General features: G+C 42.5%; 1 protein-coding gene and 1 long non-coding RNA gene across 3 annotated transcripts in view; one reads left to right on the forward strand and one right to left on the reverse strand.

The window, feature by feature from the left end:
• NRG3 (neuregulin 3) overlaps positions 1–18339 on the reverse strand; it is a 620711-nt gene that overhangs the window by 96780 nt on the left and 505592 nt on the right. Inside the window, exon 4 of one of the 2 annotated variants that reach the window (XM_081190885.1) lies at positions 7874–7900. The exons of the other annotated variant lie outside the window; for it this stretch is intronic. Coding sequence (XP_081047011.1) covers positions 7874–7900 — 27 coding nt within the window. The remainder of the gene's footprint in view (positions 1–7873; positions 7901–18339) is intronic. 2 annotated transcript variants of the gene reach the window in all.
• LOC308585385 overlaps positions 1–18339 on the forward strand; it is a 32774-nt gene that overhangs the window by 5963 nt on the left and 8472 nt on the right. The window lies entirely within an intron of this gene.

Raw genomic sequence — 18339 nt, forward strand, 5'->3', positions numbered from 1 at the left:
AAAAAGAGGAAAACCTGCAGTCAGTGTTGCTTTCCCAATCCATTTGATTTAGAAGCTAATGCAGGACATATTACAGGCAGAGAAGGGGTATCAGTAATAGGGCTTTTGTTTCTTTTTGTGAGGAGGGGGGTACTCGGATAGTGACCTTTAGTGTGGGATTATAACTAAAACCCTAAGCATGTTTACTCAGAAGTAAGCCATCTTGAAAGCAAGGGGGCTTACCTTTGTGTAAAGCCATTTATGATTTTATAGCACAGTGTTAATAAGTGCTAAATCGTACCCCTATTTTAATCTACTGTCAAGGAGTAATTATATATATATTAGGAGACATCTGAAGGCAGTCCTGTATAGTTTTACTATGTTTTTATATATGCTGAAAGCCACCCTGAGTGGCTGAGGCAACCCATTCAGTTGGGCAGGGTACAGATAAATAACAACTACTACTACTACTACTACTCAATTATTATTTACAGGTTTCCCCTCCTTATCCTGCCTTTGTTCATTCACTTGTCACTCTTGCCTCTCCCATTCTTCCATTCTGTCCCTTCTCCTCTGCCTTTGCTATTTTCACCCACTGTTTGCAGTGTCGTCGACATACTTGGGACGCAGGTACCTCTCTCCTTTTCCCTTCTTTATTTCACACTTTTTGTAGCGGACACTAAATAGGGAGATGCAGCCCACCATCTTCACTTCCTAATAAGTGTGCTTGTGTTATACAGGTGTTTGCAAACAACTGTTTGCCACATTCAAATATTTGCATTTTCATATGTACAGTTAGATAGCTTCAGTGTATATACACACATATACAGTTGTACCTCGGCTTACAAACAGCCCTGTTTACGAACTATTCAGCTTACGAACTCCACAAAACTGGAAGTAGGTGTTCCGGTTAGCGAACTTTACCTCAGTCTACGAACGGAAGCCCAACGGTGCATCAGCCTTGCTTTCTCTCCCTCGTGATGTGGGAAAGTGGTGTGAACTTTGCTCACATCACATATTTGGAAACTCTCTACATTTTGAATTAAAGCAGTGCTTTTCCAACCTCTTTATCTTTGAGGAACTCCCCCCATATCAGCATCTAACAAACCTGCATGTGTTAGCCACAGAAGCATCACATATTGCAAGGGATTCTGGGAATGTTCTAGATTTCACAGTTGGTTCTCATTCGGTGATGGGTCAGGTCTGCTGTCTGTTTGTTGGGTCTCAACAAAATAAGATAACATTTGAGGCCACACCCTACTCTCTCGTGTCACTGTACGCTGCTGGGGAAGATTAGAGGAGGTGAGCACCCTGTTTTCCCAAGGAAAGTTAAGCACCATTAGGGATGAGGGAATCATCTGCTGAACTCAGATTCCAAAGTAGGCTCACCTGCTTCAATTCAAGTGGATCATGACTTTGGTCAGTTCACAGTCCACTTCAGAATCCACAGTATTACTGATTCCTTTACAAGGACATACGGGGGTAGCTCACTGCCCCCACTCCTCTAAAAATGTTATTGAAATATACTCGGGGTCGAGTGTGAATTTCATGCTCTTTATTCAGCTCATAGTAGCAATGAATGAAACTTTCCCCAAAATGTCTAGCTATATATACATTATTTACACAATGGGCCCTGCATGATTGGCTAATTCCAGGCTGCTCCTGTAGGCCAATCAGGTAGAGATACACCTCCTCCAGAAGCTTGATTGGCTGCTCCTGCAGGCAAATCAGGTTGCTGATTCACTTCATCCAGGAGCCTGATTGGCTGCTCCTGCAGGCCAATCAGGTTGCTGATTCACTTCCACCTGGAGCTGGATTGGGTGGCTCCTGTGGACCAATCAGACTGCTGCATTCTGGATCCTATTGTTCTAGGATTCAGCTCAGTACATAACAGTTTTTCTTCTCTTTCTTTCTTTTCAAAATAGAGTAGCCAGTCACCCACAGCCTAGAGCAGCTAATACACGGGGCTCCTTGCTGCTGCACACTTTGGGTGCAGATGCAGTAAGTGCTCTGTCATTGGAGGACATCCCATCTCTCTCCAGAGGAACTTTGCTGGGGGGGAAACATGGCTGCCCCTCCCCAACACCTTTTTCTGTCAAATTCCGCCTGAGGGTGGCAAAACGCTAGCACATTCCATCTCTCCCTGTGGGACTCGCTTCTGTATTCTCAAAGTGTGAGGCATCAAGGAGTCCCCCCACACAACCCACTCCAGGCTGCGAGCTACCTTATGTCCTATTTGGAAAAGTTCAAAAGAAGATTTTGTTTTATTTGAGGGATGGGGGCAGTGTGCAACCCTCAGAGCACCTTGTAAGAACTTCACTTTTTATTACAGATAGGTAGCCGTGTTGGTCTGCCATAGTCAAAATAAAAAAATTCCTTCCAGTAGCACCTTAAAGACCAACTAAGTTAGTTCTTGGTATGAGCTTTCGTGTGCATGCACACTTCTTCAGAAGTATCTGAAGCTCATACCAAGAACTAACTTAGTTGGTCTTTAAGGTGCTACTGGAAGGAATTTTTTTTATTTTCACTTTTTATGTTTCTGCAGGATTTTTCATTAAAAATTCGCCTGGAAATTCACATGAATTGCTGGGATGGACTAGGCTTAAATGGGCCTATCCATCCCTTTGCACCATTACACCATTAATAATAAGTGCCCAATAAAGGAATCTCAGGGTTTGTGGAACACTGGTTTAAAGTTTTGCAAAGGATTATATGTGGTAATCTAAACATATCTTCAGAAAATACCCAGTACCCACTATTGCTGGCTCCCAAAATGTCAACTGATAAGCAGTACGTGAAATTATTACTATTATTTTCTGTGGGAAATGAAAGCTGCAGCCCTCTATACAGTTACTCGCAAGTAAGTCCTGTTGAATACAGTGGGACTTACTTCTAAGAAGACATGCGCAGGACTGCACTAAAGAAACATTTTATGTTATTATTTTTTTGTAGAAAACAAACATCATAGAAGCCAGTGTCCAAATCCTTTCAAATAAGCTAACTTCCCACTCACAGTTTAACAGCTGTTTGCTCTGATTTTTATAAGGTTCCCTCATGAGTGTGTCAAAACAATGCTTTACTTCATGTCACCATTAGCATAGCTGTAAACAAACTGAGCCGGTGGTGGGAGAGCTTCTGTCTGAAATAATATGGGTAAGTGACATGTTTCGCTTGTGATTTTTTTTCCTGGAGAATTTTAGCTGACTCTGTGCCTTGAGCATTTCAGACACTCTCAAAAGGGATTAGGCAAAGTGTCAGGGGAAAACACTGACAGATCTGTGTTTTCTAACCCAGAGAGGCATTGGCTTGAGATTGCTAACAACAACAACAACAACAACAACAACAACAACAACAACAACAACAACAACAACAACAACAACGTTATATTATCTGATAGGCATTCACTGACACATGAGGTTTTGCCCTACAAAACACAGCCCTCCCATTGGTTTCTACAATCTCACACCAGTTAAATATCTAAGCTATGAGGATTCAGGTCTTGTAGACTAAAACACCATAGCCTAAGACACACTGACACAGGCATTAGCAGGTGCCTGCAAAGATACAGCAGTGTTTTGCAAGATGCAATTTGGGCAGATCTAACTTCCTATTCTTGAGACTCACCTGCCATTCCTATTCTAACAGATTGCACTATGAGCCAAAAATGGCTTAGAAGACCATTTTGGGACATATTTTTATTTTCTTCCAGAAACTATTGAGTCAAGTATCCTTCTTAGTTTCTCCACCTGAGAAAAGGGTCAGAATTTCAGGAAACAGTTAATATAATTTGGAATTATTTGACTATGGTTAGAGGAAGCAAGGGGTTTGGTTCTAATCCTTCCATTACTCTACTTTTAGTCCACTGTTTCCTCCATCCATCAATATGACCTAACAATAGAGTCTCGTCCAATATTATGCAAACCAGAATTCCTCAAAGGGAAGTTTTCAGGGGTGGGGAGAATGCTGGAGTATTTCAACTCTATGCAACTCCATCACCTCAACTTTATTTGGAAAGAAAAGGCCCTGTTGCTTTTTTCTTCAGATGTTTAACCATGTGTACTTTTAGAAGGGAAATTTTGAGAAATCTTGATCTGTTTCCCTTCTAATGCCTAAAACAGGTTGTGTATAGATTATTGTCTCATGCCCGGTGATTAGATCATTGGAAAGAGGCCTGCTGAAGGTAGAAGAAAGCTGAAATCCTGCACACACTCACCCAGGAGTAAATCCCACTGAAGTCAATGCAACTTATTTCCAAGTTAACAGCTATAGTATTGTGTAGTAGAAGGCCCTTGTTGTTGTTTCTTTAACCAGTTCTAAGAGGCCTGTTGTTTGTAATCTTTGTGGCACCACTTCCTTGTCCACCCCTAATAAGGAACTGCATACCTCTGTGTGACCATATGATTAACTTCACATTATCATGAATATGTATTTTAATTTTTAAATCTTTCACTTCCTCATTTCCTTGAAATTCATCATCATATCCATTGCCTCATCCTTTGGCAATGTGTTTGCTTTGCAAGTAGGCTTGATGATGTTCAGAGCAATGGCTGCTTCTTAAACATAGAGAGCCTTAATTTCCTTCAGCTCTGAAAACAGTAGCAGTACTGTACTCAGTATTTTAATTTTTTGCCATAGTAGTATATGTGCATTAAATTTGGATTTTCACCGTGGACTCATATGATCCACTGTAATGGTTGCATGTTCAAGTGTGGAACAGTTACTGCTTCAGTTCTCCCAATATTGCTTCATCTAGAATGGTTACAGTTCTTCCTTACCAACATGCAGTTATATTTCAGTGTTTCTCATGTAAACAGTTGCTTTGGGCTGCCTGTATCTTTCTCAGTATTCTTTGGTGTTGTCTTCATTCCAAAAACACAATCTTATTCATTGCCCAGCTCTTGAATTCTTTTATTTGCTTGAAGCTGTGCTGTGTTTGTAGGCTTTTGCTTCTTTTGCATCTTTAGGCATACTTTAAGAATAAATTCCCTTTTCCCCAGAAAACTCCATACTTTCCCATATGCAGGGAATGGGTTTTGTGGAAATCACCCCCACCCCAGAAGGGCAAGCTTCCTTTTCTGTCTCAGCCTCGGTACTTGATTTGCTTATTTTTGGCTGCCATCCTATACCCGCTTACCTGGAAATAGACTCCATTGAACTCAGTGGGACTTACTTTTGAGTATACATCTATAGCAGGCATGTCCAACTCTATAGAGACTGTGCTCTACTCCCAGTATAATAAAACTGGGAGTGATCTACCCATTGACATCGCACACAGCTGTTGAGATTTTTTAGAGGGGGAGACCTAAGTTGTTGAGCTTTTTTTTAGGGGGAGGGACCCTTGCATTAAATAGGTGGTAAAGGTAAAGGGACCCCTGACCATTAGGTCCAGTTGTGACTGACTCTGGGGTTGCAGCACTCATCTCGCTTTATTGGCCGAGGGAGCCGGCATACAGCATGACTAAGCCGCTTCTGGCGAACCATAGAAGCTCACGGAAACACCGTATACCTTCCCGCCAGAGCAGTACCTATTTATCTACTTGCAGTTTGACGTGCTTTCGAACTGTTAGGTGGGCAGGAGCAGGGACTGAGCAACAGGAGCTCACACTGTCACGGGGATTTGAACCGCCGACCTTTTGATCGGCAAGTCCTAGGCTCTGTGGTTTAACCCACAGCACCACCCACTTCCCTGCATTAAATAGCTCACCCTAAAGCAGGCTTCCTCAAACTCGGCCCTCCAGATGTTTCTGGCCTACAACTCCCATCATCCCTAGCTAGCCGGACCAGTGGGCAGGGATGATGGGAATTGTAGCCTCAAAACATCTGGAGGGCTGAGTTTGAGGAAGCCTGCCCTAAAGTCTGCAGCTCTCACTCATTCACACACTTTAACCGCAGACGCAGGAAAATAAGGCATTCACTAAAGCACCGGCGCAATCGACCATGATCAACCAGGAATGCCACGGGATCGACTGATGGATCGCGATTGACTGGTTGGACATGCCTGATTGCACATTTAGGCAGCAATCACATGGACTTTAAGAATAAGCAGCTCAGAACACAGTGGGAAGTATTTCTGCACAGATTTGAAATACATGCCCCTTTTTCAGTCTGCAGCTTTTGATCTTCAGTACAGTGCCAGTCACTTGTATTTCAGTTACTTCCACGGCACATGCAAGATCTAGGAGTTCTGTTACTATACCACAAGCCAATGTGGTGCCCTCCAAATACAACTCCCATCAACCACAAACCAGGGTGACCAATGGTCAGGGATGATGGGAGTTGCTGTCCGCCAACATTTGCACTATGTTTGCTACTCCTGATGCAGCACCAGAATTAGAGAGTCCTGGCTTTGTCAGATGAGCTGAACTGCAATGTTGCATGAGCTTTGATCTGATCTCTTTATCAGTGTTTCCAAATGCTAAATGTCTCAGCCTCATATAGTATTCATCTATTCCCTCTGCAGCTGGCCATGTTGCTTTCCCAAGCATACATATTTTAAACTCAGTGTTGGCTTTAGGGTCCAAATAATCTAAAGAGGCATTTTACGTCTGCTTGGAACTTCTCCTCCTGCATAATGCAAAAGGCAAAGCTCTTTTCCTGGTATTGTTACTGTAAAGGCCAAGTATATATTTTACAGTCCTCTTGTCCATTTTATCCCTCACCTTGTACCTGCAGTGCTATCTGAATGTACTTCCCATCATGAGGACATTGGCAGTCCTCAAGAAGCCACATTGCAATTGGAGAACTGACACCTGCAATTTGCACCTCTTCTGTTCCCCCACAGAAGGAAGCCATTTTTTTCTGTCACTTGTTTGCTTTCCCAGTCCATTTCTAGGCTTGGATTTCTCATCTGTACTGATGTGCAAAAGCACAAGCAGCCCACCTTTCAACATTTGAAAAGAAGAGCCAAAAGTCCAAATGGCTTTTGCACAACTCAGCCACTCTTACAGTTTTTCCCCTTCAACGACAACCCACACAGAATATTGCAGGGGAGGAGTCAGCAAATGCCTCCCTACTTCCAATTACCCATTTTGCTGAGATATGGGATTTGTTTGCTGGCAACGGGAGGGCTGGGAGGGGAGGACCTGTTGTGTCACGTGTGGGCAGATCCCATTTCAAGTTGGCCCTAGACTCAAAGGAATCTGGGATCAACTCTGAAATAGACCACACCCTTCTGAGACAGTGGTATATCCCTCTTGAGCCTACACCTACCCCCACAGTCAATATTGCTATGCTTTACCTCATTCACCAGATAGATTATTGCAGGAAACCCTCAGTTGCCTTCACCTTTTCAGAACATGCCACTGCACAACCAGTGTTACTGTTCTTCAAAACATGGCTTTTGTAAAAAATATACGGCTGACCAGTGGCTATGAACTCATAAGGTTGAGTTTCAGTCTCTCCTTATAAAATAGAAGGCTTTGTTTTATACGGGCACTTCTCGTTTATCTTCAAAAGGATTTTCTAAAGCTCACAATACATGTTGCAATTTTTATCTTTTATCACCCTGAAACTTTTTCAGCTCAAAGTGGCTCTCTCACAGCTGCTTTATCATTTGTGAGGAGAAAGATGCAGGGTTCCCTCATCTTTCCTTTGCTTTCTACTCAGAGATGAGATGGCAACTCAGAGAGGAAAATTTTGAGCTGAAAATGACAGAAGAGGAATCTAAAGGAGCTTCTCCCCAATCTAAGCCTGTGATGCCCGATAACTCCTGAATAGTAGATAGTTGTCACAAAACTTTCATTTAAACGCAGCAGCTTTAGACCTTGTCATGACAAGTCATGGCAATGTTTGGAATCCTGCACAGTGCCTGAAATTCTTTCACAGAATGTAACACAATAGATTTTTTGAGGATTTAAATATCAACAGCAAATTTAAAAGAAAATTGAAAGCTTACCCATGAATTCAATTCCTAAATGGTGAGCTATACACCAAGGAAAGCATGTAAATGAAGGACAAAAGAAAGAGAAGGTAAACATTAGTAAGGAGCCATTGAAACCAAATACATTATTACAAGCTGTAAGCACAAAAACATTTGAGCCTCATTCATGGATGTATCAAAATTGCTAGGATACTCCCATATGACATAGAATGCTAGAATTTGGTGCACATATAGTCCAAAAGCATTCCTGTTAATAGACAATACATATAATTGGGACATTTGTACACCTCTCCATCAAAGCAAGTGTACCCCAACATTGTTATGGAACTTCCACACTAAATCCTACATGTGTAGAATTCGTGGCACATACAGTCAAAAGATGCTGCTTCCTGAAAATGTTGCCAAATGTATATGAAGTATATCCCCCAAAAGTTGAAGTTTTCCATGTCTCCAAAAATATATTAAAAAACATATATTACAATACAAGGCCCCATGATTAATAAATGCATTTAGAAATGACACACATTGGGGGCATGTTGGACTGCAGTGGGGGAGAAGAGGAAGGGAAAGCCCTATTATTCGTGGAAGAGAATTCTGACTTTTGCTTCACAGGATATCACCCATTTTAGGGTCCTTCACATCAACTAAAACCTGGAAAAAGATTATCCAAGACAATATGGTTACTTTACTTGAAATGTCTAGAAAGAGTGCAGTTATACACGTCTCCCTTGGTGTTTTGTTTTTTTCTTGTTTATGTATTTCATGCAAAAGGTTCTTTTCCTTCCCTTTCCTTCATTCTGTAGGAATTTATACTTGCAGGTATGGTAGCTGTTCTTTTGAATGACTGTACTTTAATCATAGTTATCATTGTTGTTGGCTTGACGTTTAAACAACTTACAATTGCTAGGCAACCTCAGAAATGCAGGGTACATCATGAGAGCAACAATGCAAACCTCAAAAGCTTTTCTCATAAGTGTTTCACACAATAGTTCGGCAGTGTTGGTTCAGCAATGTTCAGATGCTTCAGAATGTCCTGTACTTTCCAAAGTAGCTAAAAATAAATGCCACCTGGAAGAGAGACCTTCAGAACTCTGAATACTGATCATGTATGCTTTATGTGGAATTATTTAAAATAGAACACTGCTTATCTCACAAGAAATAGCTCCAAGTGGTATCGGGAACCTTCAGAAACAAATATCTGCTTACATTATATAAGTTTTCAGCCTAGTTTTTACACTGCTATGGCTACAATCCAGCTGGAAGTTCTCTTGTAAGGCCCACATAACACACCAATCCTTTCCTGACTTGCAATTTTCACACTCCATGTTGCCCCCAGCAGTAGCTTTCCTCCCTGAAGATTTCAAATGGATGAAGAGCAACGCATTATTTGAGTTTCTACTGGGTAAAAGGACCCATTTGCTTTTGATCTAGGTCTCCTCTTCAGTGAGACTTGTTCAGGATAACAAACCTGTGAATTGTTTCCAGGATGTGTGCTTCTTAAAGTACCGTATTTTTTGCCCTATAGGACGCACTTTTCCCCCTCCAAAAATGAAGGGGAAATGTGTGTGCGTCCTATGGAGTGAATGCAGGCTTTCGCTGAAGCCTAGAGAGTGAGAGGGGTCGGTGCGCACAGACCCCTCTTGCTCTCCAGGCTTCAGGAAGCTATCCACAAGCCGTGGGAGCCCGGCGTGAAGTCGCACAGCTCTCCCACGGCTTGCGGAGAGCTGCCTGCAGGCTTCGGGCTTGCGGAGAGCTGCCTGCATCCTGAAGCTTGGGGTGCGCTGAGCTCAGCATGCCCCAGGCTTCGCGCTTCACGCAGCTCTCCGCAAGCCGTGGGAGAGCTGTGCGAAGTCGTGCAGCTCTCCCAAGGCTTGCGGAGAGCTGCCTGCATTCCGAAGCCTGGGGCGTGCTGAGCTCAGTGCGCCCGGGGCTTCGGGCAGATATCCAGAAGCCTGGGGAGACCGGCGCGACTTCCCGGCGGACTCCCTAGGCTTGCGGATAGCAGCCTGTTCTGGGGGCTGTGGTCGGGGGAAGTTCAGGCTTCCCCCACCCCAGCCCCATGCCTGGGGGGGGGGTAATTTTTTTCCCTTTATTTCCCCCCAAAAAACTAGGTGCATTCTATGGGCCGGTGCGCCCTATGGGGCGAAAAATACAGTATATGTTTATTTTGTAACAGACAAACAGCATCTGGAGAGCATCCAGTTAATAAGAGATGGACAAAATTTCATTATGTCATTCAGACTATCAATGGCTAGTCCCTTGCACCCACTGAAAAGTTCATCAGGGTAGCTTGAAGCTACAGAAATCCAGTTTCCATGGTGTTTTGATAGAAAATAATCATAGTGATGCATAATTTACCAAACATTTCATATTGCCCACTGATCATTCATGCAAATAGGCTCGCATTTTGCTGTACTTTGATCATACACAAAAGCATACACAATAGCTCTGTTGGATAGCTAGAAAGGGCTAGGCATACCTTTCACTGAAATTAATGGCTTTCACCCCAGACCACTTAATCCTACACTGTAATGTTCTAAAATATATTTGTAGTGGTGGTGAGGCTGTGTGCAATGATTGACTAAAATGACACAGTGGCTTAGGACTCTTAAGACTCTTGTTGACTTACTATGATGTCAAAGAGGAAGCAGGCTGAAAATCCTATGGGTGGAAGAGTAAGCCATAAGCAGCCTTGGAAAAGAGGACCAGAGGCCCCAGAAACATGGGTCAAGGTAAGGCAGAAAAGAGCTGGTAGAAAGGAGATGGGACTACAAGTAGAAGTATAGTGCACTGGGATCCACAATTAGATTCAAAATAAAACACTATATATTTGGCTGCAAGACTCTTGTCCCGTTGATTTCAGTGGGACTTAGTCATGCCTAACTTTTTCTGGATTGTATCCCAGAGATGTGGAGAATCTCATTTAAAGACATATGAACATGCAAAGTCCAAACTATGGAACTGTTAAGGGATGAGCTCTTATGCTGTGAGGTAAGGGAAGAGTCACAGCTCAGAAGGAGGGCACAGGTTTGGCATGGAAAAGGTCCCAGATGCCACCTCCAGTATCTCCCAGATTGGGCTGAGAAAGACTCCTGTCTGAAACTGTGGAGAACTGCTGCTGAATAGATTGACCAATTGTTCCTATAATGGTTATTTCACTAACCCTTATTTTGAAATTATAGAAATATTTGGCATTCAAACACCCAATGTGTGCTTGAAAGATAACACTCAACCACGTTATGATACATGACATCCACATAAGTGTTTGTCTGAGGAAAAAATATGCTAATACAGTAAAATATTTATTGTGCATGGTTTATTTGGTTTGGTAAACCAGCTGAGATACCAGTAGTTTGCTTCCTTTCCAAAATATGTTATCTGATCTCCAGGAAATGAGAAATTCAGCTATAAAGCAAGATCAAGCTATGCTCCTTTTGAAAGTCTATGCAGAAGAGCTGATAAAGAAATTTTATTTTCAAAACTGGGTCAAATACGTTACAGAAATAACAATGCTTTTCAATGGCAATCTGCCATCTCCTTCAAAGGAACAGTGGTGTATGATAACAGAGAAAGGAATACTGTTGTCTTTTCTATTAAAAAAAAGTGAATGGGAAGTTGTGTATGTTTGTGAAAGCCTATGAAAGAAGTGCTTTGTTTTAAGAACAGGCAAACAATCAGAACTGAAACAATGTTCCCCAGTCGTCAAAAGCTGAGCATGTTTGTTTGATCCCAGCCATTAAAAAGGGGGAGGAGGGTGTCACCCGTAGGATATAGGGATCCTCTCGAGAAAGCAATTCTACCCCATCTCAAAATGCCTCTGGTCTTCTACAAACATGATGTCTCCCCAAAATTCTTCCTAAGGACCTTCACATTTGCTTGAATTTTGCTGCAGATTACATTTCAGTGGAAACTAGTGGTGTCCAAACTTTTTTCAAAGAGGGCCAGATTTGATGAAGTGAAGGGCCATGGAGGCCAACCAAGATTGTTGACCTTTTTTTAGGATTGGAGTTGTTGAAGGTTTTTTTTATTGGATTTTAGCCCGGGAAGTAAATTGCCACTGACCGGCGGGCCGGATTAGGCCCCCAAAATGGGCTTTGGACATGCTTGCTCTAGGGAGGGCGGGAACGGACGCCCATTGGCAGTAGAGAAACAACTCATCAAGGTTAACTAGATAGTTGCTGAAGCTGCTTGAAAGTTTGATGTCAGTGATGGCTGGTGCTCACTGGGAATCTTAGGGTGGAAGGCAGAGAGGTCAACCATAGGTTGATTCAGAGCCAGTGATAGGGAGAGTCAGCTAATTCATATTTTGGTCCTGTTCCCATTCTGAATTCTCCAAGGGCAAAACTGAGACCGAAAAGGAGGAAGCTGATAGCTGGGGCCACTGCCCGAGGTGGTTTTAAATAAGAAGGAAGACAGTTGGAGATGGTCAGGGGTTGGTGGAGCAATTCTCCATTCACCCTAATGGACTAGTTTCCAAATGCATGTCTCACAAGTCTTCTCTCCAGGTGTATGGGGCCAAATAAGGCTTTTATTTTGGAGCAGACATGTTTCTTTTTAGATACAGGAATAACTAAGGCCCATGATACCACAAAACACCTAATTGGACGTCTCCCAAGCCAAAGTCCCTTAGATGGAAGAGCAAGAGTTCCAAGGAGGCATTTTTATAGGGAGGGAGTAAACCCCTCCTACCATTTTGCAGTCTTCATTGGGAAAACACCCCCCTACTGTATGGGCAGGTAGTCCCTCCCCCTACCTGGCCTGATCACCTTGGCAATGTCTCCCAAGGTGGGATTGGGCAACTGGCTAAGGTAGGCGGAGACCTCCAGGTATCCCACCTGGGAAAGGTGAAGCCTAGCCTGTGCTAATGGTACCGCATAGGGTCCAGGGGGCTGTGCGCGAGCATGCAAAGAGTGCCCCCATTTAATGTGGGGAGTGGTCATGGCAGGAGTATTCATAGGTGGCATGCCACTTGATTATCAAATGCCAAAAAAAATAAAGAACAATGGATAGCCGTTGCATACATTCCCTGTTCATGAGCTTCCATGGGCATCTCAATGGCCACTTGTGGTCTGGCCCAACAGTGTAGTTCTTTACGTGCTTTTTTTCATTTGCCAGCAGAAAGGCTAGAGTGACAGCACTCAGATGACACCTTAACTCGACCACGCAGCCAGGCTTTGTTCTTCATGGAGTTCTTTGTGCAAACAATGTGAATTTTCATTCATGCAAATTAGTCCTAAATTAGCTTGAAGCTAGTTCCACATACCCTTAAGGGACAGAAAAATCAATGCAGGGAGGAAAATCTACTACCTTTTCTTCCCATATAAGGTAGTTCGCAGTGCTTTAAAAACTGACACCAACAGAGCTGCATAATATAGTCCCCGAAGAACCCTAATGGAATACCAAAGGAACAATGGTGACTGGAACAGCTTCTCACAAAAACCTTTCTTTCAAGGTTCAGGGCAGACTAGAGGAATAAACTATTGATTTCAGCTCCCTGCAGTTAACATAGTGCAACTCACTTGAGTCTGCTCTTTGCTGAACAGCTGGAGTTGAAAGCCCCTTTCTAACTTTGGAAAAGAAAAGATAATGGTCAACTTTACATATTGTGAAATGTTAGAGATATAAATAAAGTGGTACCTCGGGTTACAAACACCTCGGGTTACAAACACTTTGGGTTACAGACTCCACTCACCCAGAAGTAGTACCTTGGGTTAAGAACTTTACCTCAGGATGAGAACAGAAATCGTGTTCCGGCGGCGCGGCAGCAGCAGGAGGCCCCATTAGCTAAAGTGGTACCTCAGGTTAAGAACGGTTTCAGGTTAAGAACGGACCTCCAGAACAAATTAAGTTCATAACCAGAGGTACCACTGTAACTGCTTACCTGAAAGATTACGGTGTTTTCCTGCTATCTTTCATCAGTTCAACAAATTATTCTTGTTTAATAGTACTGATTAAGATCTCTTTACAACCAGCCAGTGTGATATGTAATCTATTTGGGCACTACATTCATTTCTAAAATTGGACATGTCCTGGGCAAAATCCAAACTAAATGTGTGGTATATTCAAATAAGCAGATCCAAGTGATGCCTGCAACAAAATGTTGCAGTTTGTGGTTTTCCTGTTTAGGGTTCCAGCCAGCCTGCTGTGCCTTCTTTCAGGATCTTCCCTTCCCAACAACTCCCTACTTTCTTTCCTCTTGCAACAATTAGCTTTCTATAGTTGTTGGGTCCCCCCCCCCTGTAAATCTGAATACTTTGTGGCTCTTCCCAAAGCCCACTAAATACTTCCCTCTTAAGTGAAGATGGTGCCATTTTGCCAGCATAAGAATCCTGCTATTAGCATAAATGATTTTGGGCTGGTGCTATTTTTATCACAGGTTAATATCCTTAGTGTCCTTCAGTATGACAGAGCTGCATGTCTGGAGTGGCTCCCCAAGTTGACATGTCCAATGCAGCCAATAGTATTTAAGTCTAACATCAAAACAAATCAGAACAAACTCTAGTGTTGTTGCCACTGTGCACTGAGTTGGGACTCTAGAATCTATCAGCTAGGAGTGCTCTGTCTACAGGCAAGAACATTATGCTAGTGTTATTGGATTAATCCCTGGCTTTCACTTTTCTTCCTACTCACAGATGAAATGATCACATTAATGATAGTAAGCCTTCATAGGGAGGCAGACAATTACAGGATTTAATGTATCTAATTTAAAGCAAAACTCATATTTTGCCTATGATTCCGAAACAGGGGTGTTTTATTCTAGGGTGTGTATATACACAGCCATAAAGTGCACTCATTATATTGTTTGGATATCATTTTGGGGTGTTTGTTTTGAAAGCACCTTTTGGTTATAAGCCATCTTGCATTTTATAGAGCACTGCAGAGCCAGGCGCAGTGATGCAAAGCATGTCTACTAAAATGCTTGTAGGACTTTTAATATTGCTTGATGTTATGTGACATTTTCAGAAGACCGTTGTGATCATCAGGAGATTAGGAATGATGCTCAGCAATTATCCGTTTTGGTGCCCAGGCGCAGGCCTAGATTGAGCATCTGATCTGCAGGTATAATATTGTAAAGTTGTAGACTGGAGTCCTGAAAGACTTTATCAAATTCTGCTAGAGCTAGCACTGCTGAAGGAATGCAAAAGAGAAAAGCCATGAGCTGTGATTGATATGTGGCTATCTCCGAGACACCAGGGGGAAATCACATGCTGTGATAGCTGCACCTGCAATCTTATGACTCATCCCTTTGATCCTCATGGAAGGGTTTTAGGTTCTCTAACGTGTGACTCATGTGGGCACAAGTTATGCACAAGCTAGCTTCCTTAGTAGGTTACAGCCTATAAGTATGAGAGCTGAGGGAAAACCCAGCATAGACCAGAATGGTTCTATGTGTTAACCAGCTAGAGGTGGGGAGAGGATTGTTTACTGTCATGTCTTAGGGTTCTCATTTTTTTTTTCTAATTTCCCTCCTCATTTTGCCTCATTTTTCAATCTTAATTTCTTCCCATTTCCACATCAGTGTGCGATATTTATTTCTTAAAATCCTCATAAAAACTCATTATTTCACTACCCATTTCTCCTGATAAACCCAGTTTTCTAGGCACTTTAGCCTAATAGACAAAGGGCTTGCAAGCAATTTCTCCTAATGCAATGCACTTTTCTATGTCATTTTCATAAATGTATTCATTTTTAGGCACACTTTACCTTGGTATATGCACTTTTTGCACCCATTACTTGGCTGGAGAAATGCACTGCAAAATTCTGAGAAGTGCCTATTTTGAGGGGTGGCTGGTTCATATATTGTTTCATATAGGGCAAATTTGGTAGATCTTTACATATAAATCTACCGTGCTCCACAAAATTGTGCTTTGGTCCTCCATCTTCCTCTGTCCTGCTTTTCTGTGGCTTATAAAGCAGAACCAGCCCCTCTCTTGCATCTGTTTTTGCAACCCCGCCCAACTTCAGTACACCTGAATTCCCCACCGTTGGTGTGGGTGGGAAAGCAAGCAGCCTAAGCAGCTTCTCCAGCCTCATTGCACAGTTTTCAGTATTCTGGTTGGCATTGGTTTAAGTTGGGGGTCAATGTAAATATCATTGACGCTTATAAGGGACTGAAGGGGGTGAAGTGTCATGCAGAGAGCAGCATGCACTCTTGTGGCAAAGTAGTTGGGAGCATTGAATGCTCACTGGCGAAGTATGAGGAAAATTTGCCTCCATTTGCATGAAATGCAGAATGCAGCACACTTCATCCTGCTGCTTTCAGATACGGCAGAGGGGCCCTTTATCTGCACGTACAAAATACCAAGCAAAACATTTTACCTCTTGCCCTCCCTTCAAGTTCTTTAATCTAACTCTGCTAATTGCTTTCCTCAGATTCCGGGATGAAGATGAGAAATGAATATTAAAATAATAAGTGAAAATTCAATTATAACATTATAATGCGACACTATTCCCCAGTCTATCAAAAGATTATTCAGGAAGGAGAAAGCAAAAAACATCCAGCCCTAATTTAAAGCAATACATGCTATAGCTTTCACAAATGGGTATAAAAATTAGCTAACCATTTGAAAAATGCAAAGGGCTTGCCTTATATACACCCATCAGGTTAACAAAGCATTCATCTTGAGATTATTATATTTCGTCTGTATAGTTGCCAACTATCCCCACATTATTCCAGATGCAGATTGTAATTATTTCCTTGGACAATAGCACTTAAACTTCAAACCCCCAGAGAAGGCATCTTGGGGCCCACAGCCTCATTTCATGTGGGTGGGTCGAAAGGGGAGCAGGACAAAGGGTATGGCAGAAAGTGAGAGAAAAAGAGACATTTGCTTACTTTCGGACCTGGTCCCACCCACAACTGCCTGCCCATCACTTGCCAGACAGCAGCCTCTAAGAAATTGCCCATCATGGTGCCCATAATCAGTTATTGCCCATCATCAGTTATTTGTAGTCACTAACAACATTACTCTATGCACACAGTCAAGGTTCTTGCATTAGTCACCCTGCACTCTCCAATCTGAACTAGAAAACCATACTATATACCTTTTTATGCCCTTTCTAAAATATTCTGTTCTTTTCAAGCTCAGTTCGCCCATGAGGTGGGCTGAGGCATCTGGAGAAACAGGGAGAAGCAGTAACTTCTGACTAGATCTTGCCACCACCCACTTCTCCTCCTTCTCCCTGTCTGCCTGACACTTCTGGAGAAGTGGCTGTGGTTTCTGGTGTGATCCTGCTGACCCCTGGCAAGATGTCACCCAAACCCAGAACCATGCATCCCTGGAAATCAAAGTTTCAGTAGGGATAGGTGGCAGCAGCAGGACCATCCCATTTTGCCTCAGACAGGACAGGCAGCCCTGGCTCTTCTAGAATGGGTTGAGCAGTCTTCTGGGTTGTTGGAACTACTTTGCTGTTTACAAGAACCCAAAATTCTACTGATTAGAGCCAGGTGCAAAACTGGAGCCTAGAATGAAAGACCTGTGTGCCTCTGAGCATATAGTGATGCTAGCAGAACTGAACTTAGCTCATCCTTTCACAATGAAGCCAGCTCCATTACATATTCAGAATAATCTTAACCAATGTGTTTATTGCTTATGTTCCTTTCCATCACACAACCACAAACAATATTCCTATTGATGTTTTATAGAATCCTTCTTGGACTGCATGAGATGGACAAGCCTTTTATTAACCCAGGGCATTCCGAAATACTGGCTCAGATCAATGAATGGACTTGTTGCAAATATCTCACAGCCCCCAGGGAATTACCCTCAGAACTTGGTGTAGCATGAGAAGACACCAGGATAAACAAAGGGCCTACAAAGCTAATAACTCCAGGTCACTCAAAAAAGAGAAAACAATCAGTTCTTAGAATACTATTGTGTTGCCACCTCCATTTGGACTGGGGGTGTCATAAATATCTGATACTTTAAACTGCCAGTGCAAACAGGCAATGTCCCAAACCAGCAGAAAGGTTGATCATATTATCACCATATCCAATACAAAACAAAAACTAGTGACTGCAAACTGTTGTGCAATTGGCTTAATATGATGCACAACAATTCAGATCTGCATTAAATGATTTTCAGAAATGTGTGTGCTTTGAATGGAAAATGATGCACAATTAAGCCACTTGCAGGTGGTAATAGGCATGCAGCTAAGGGTCCTAAATATATGATAATGCTGGACAGGAAAGTTGAAATATCAGTGCCCAGTGATTTGTTTTATGTATCCTTAGCTTCCAGTTGTATGCATGGACTTCTCATATCGGCTCCAGAAAAAAACAGTATGGGCCTTCTCTTATCTGGCCTGTCAACAACTGCAGTACAATTCATTGTTGTCCTTTTGGACATTCCTTTGGGGGCTGTTGTTGACTCTCTCCCAGAATCCCACATCCAGCTATGCCACAGTTGAGAAAACTGTTAAAAAATAAATACTCTGTTGTTGTTTTTACTGTGCAGCTATTACAAACAAGCAGAAGAAAA

The sequence above is a fragment of the Podarcis bocagei genome, assembly GCF_964188305.1.
Source record: "Podarcis bocagei genome assembly, chromosome: 4".
Lineage (NCBI taxonomy): Eukaryota > Metazoa > Chordata > Lepidosauria > Squamata > Lacertidae > Podarcis > Podarcis bocagei.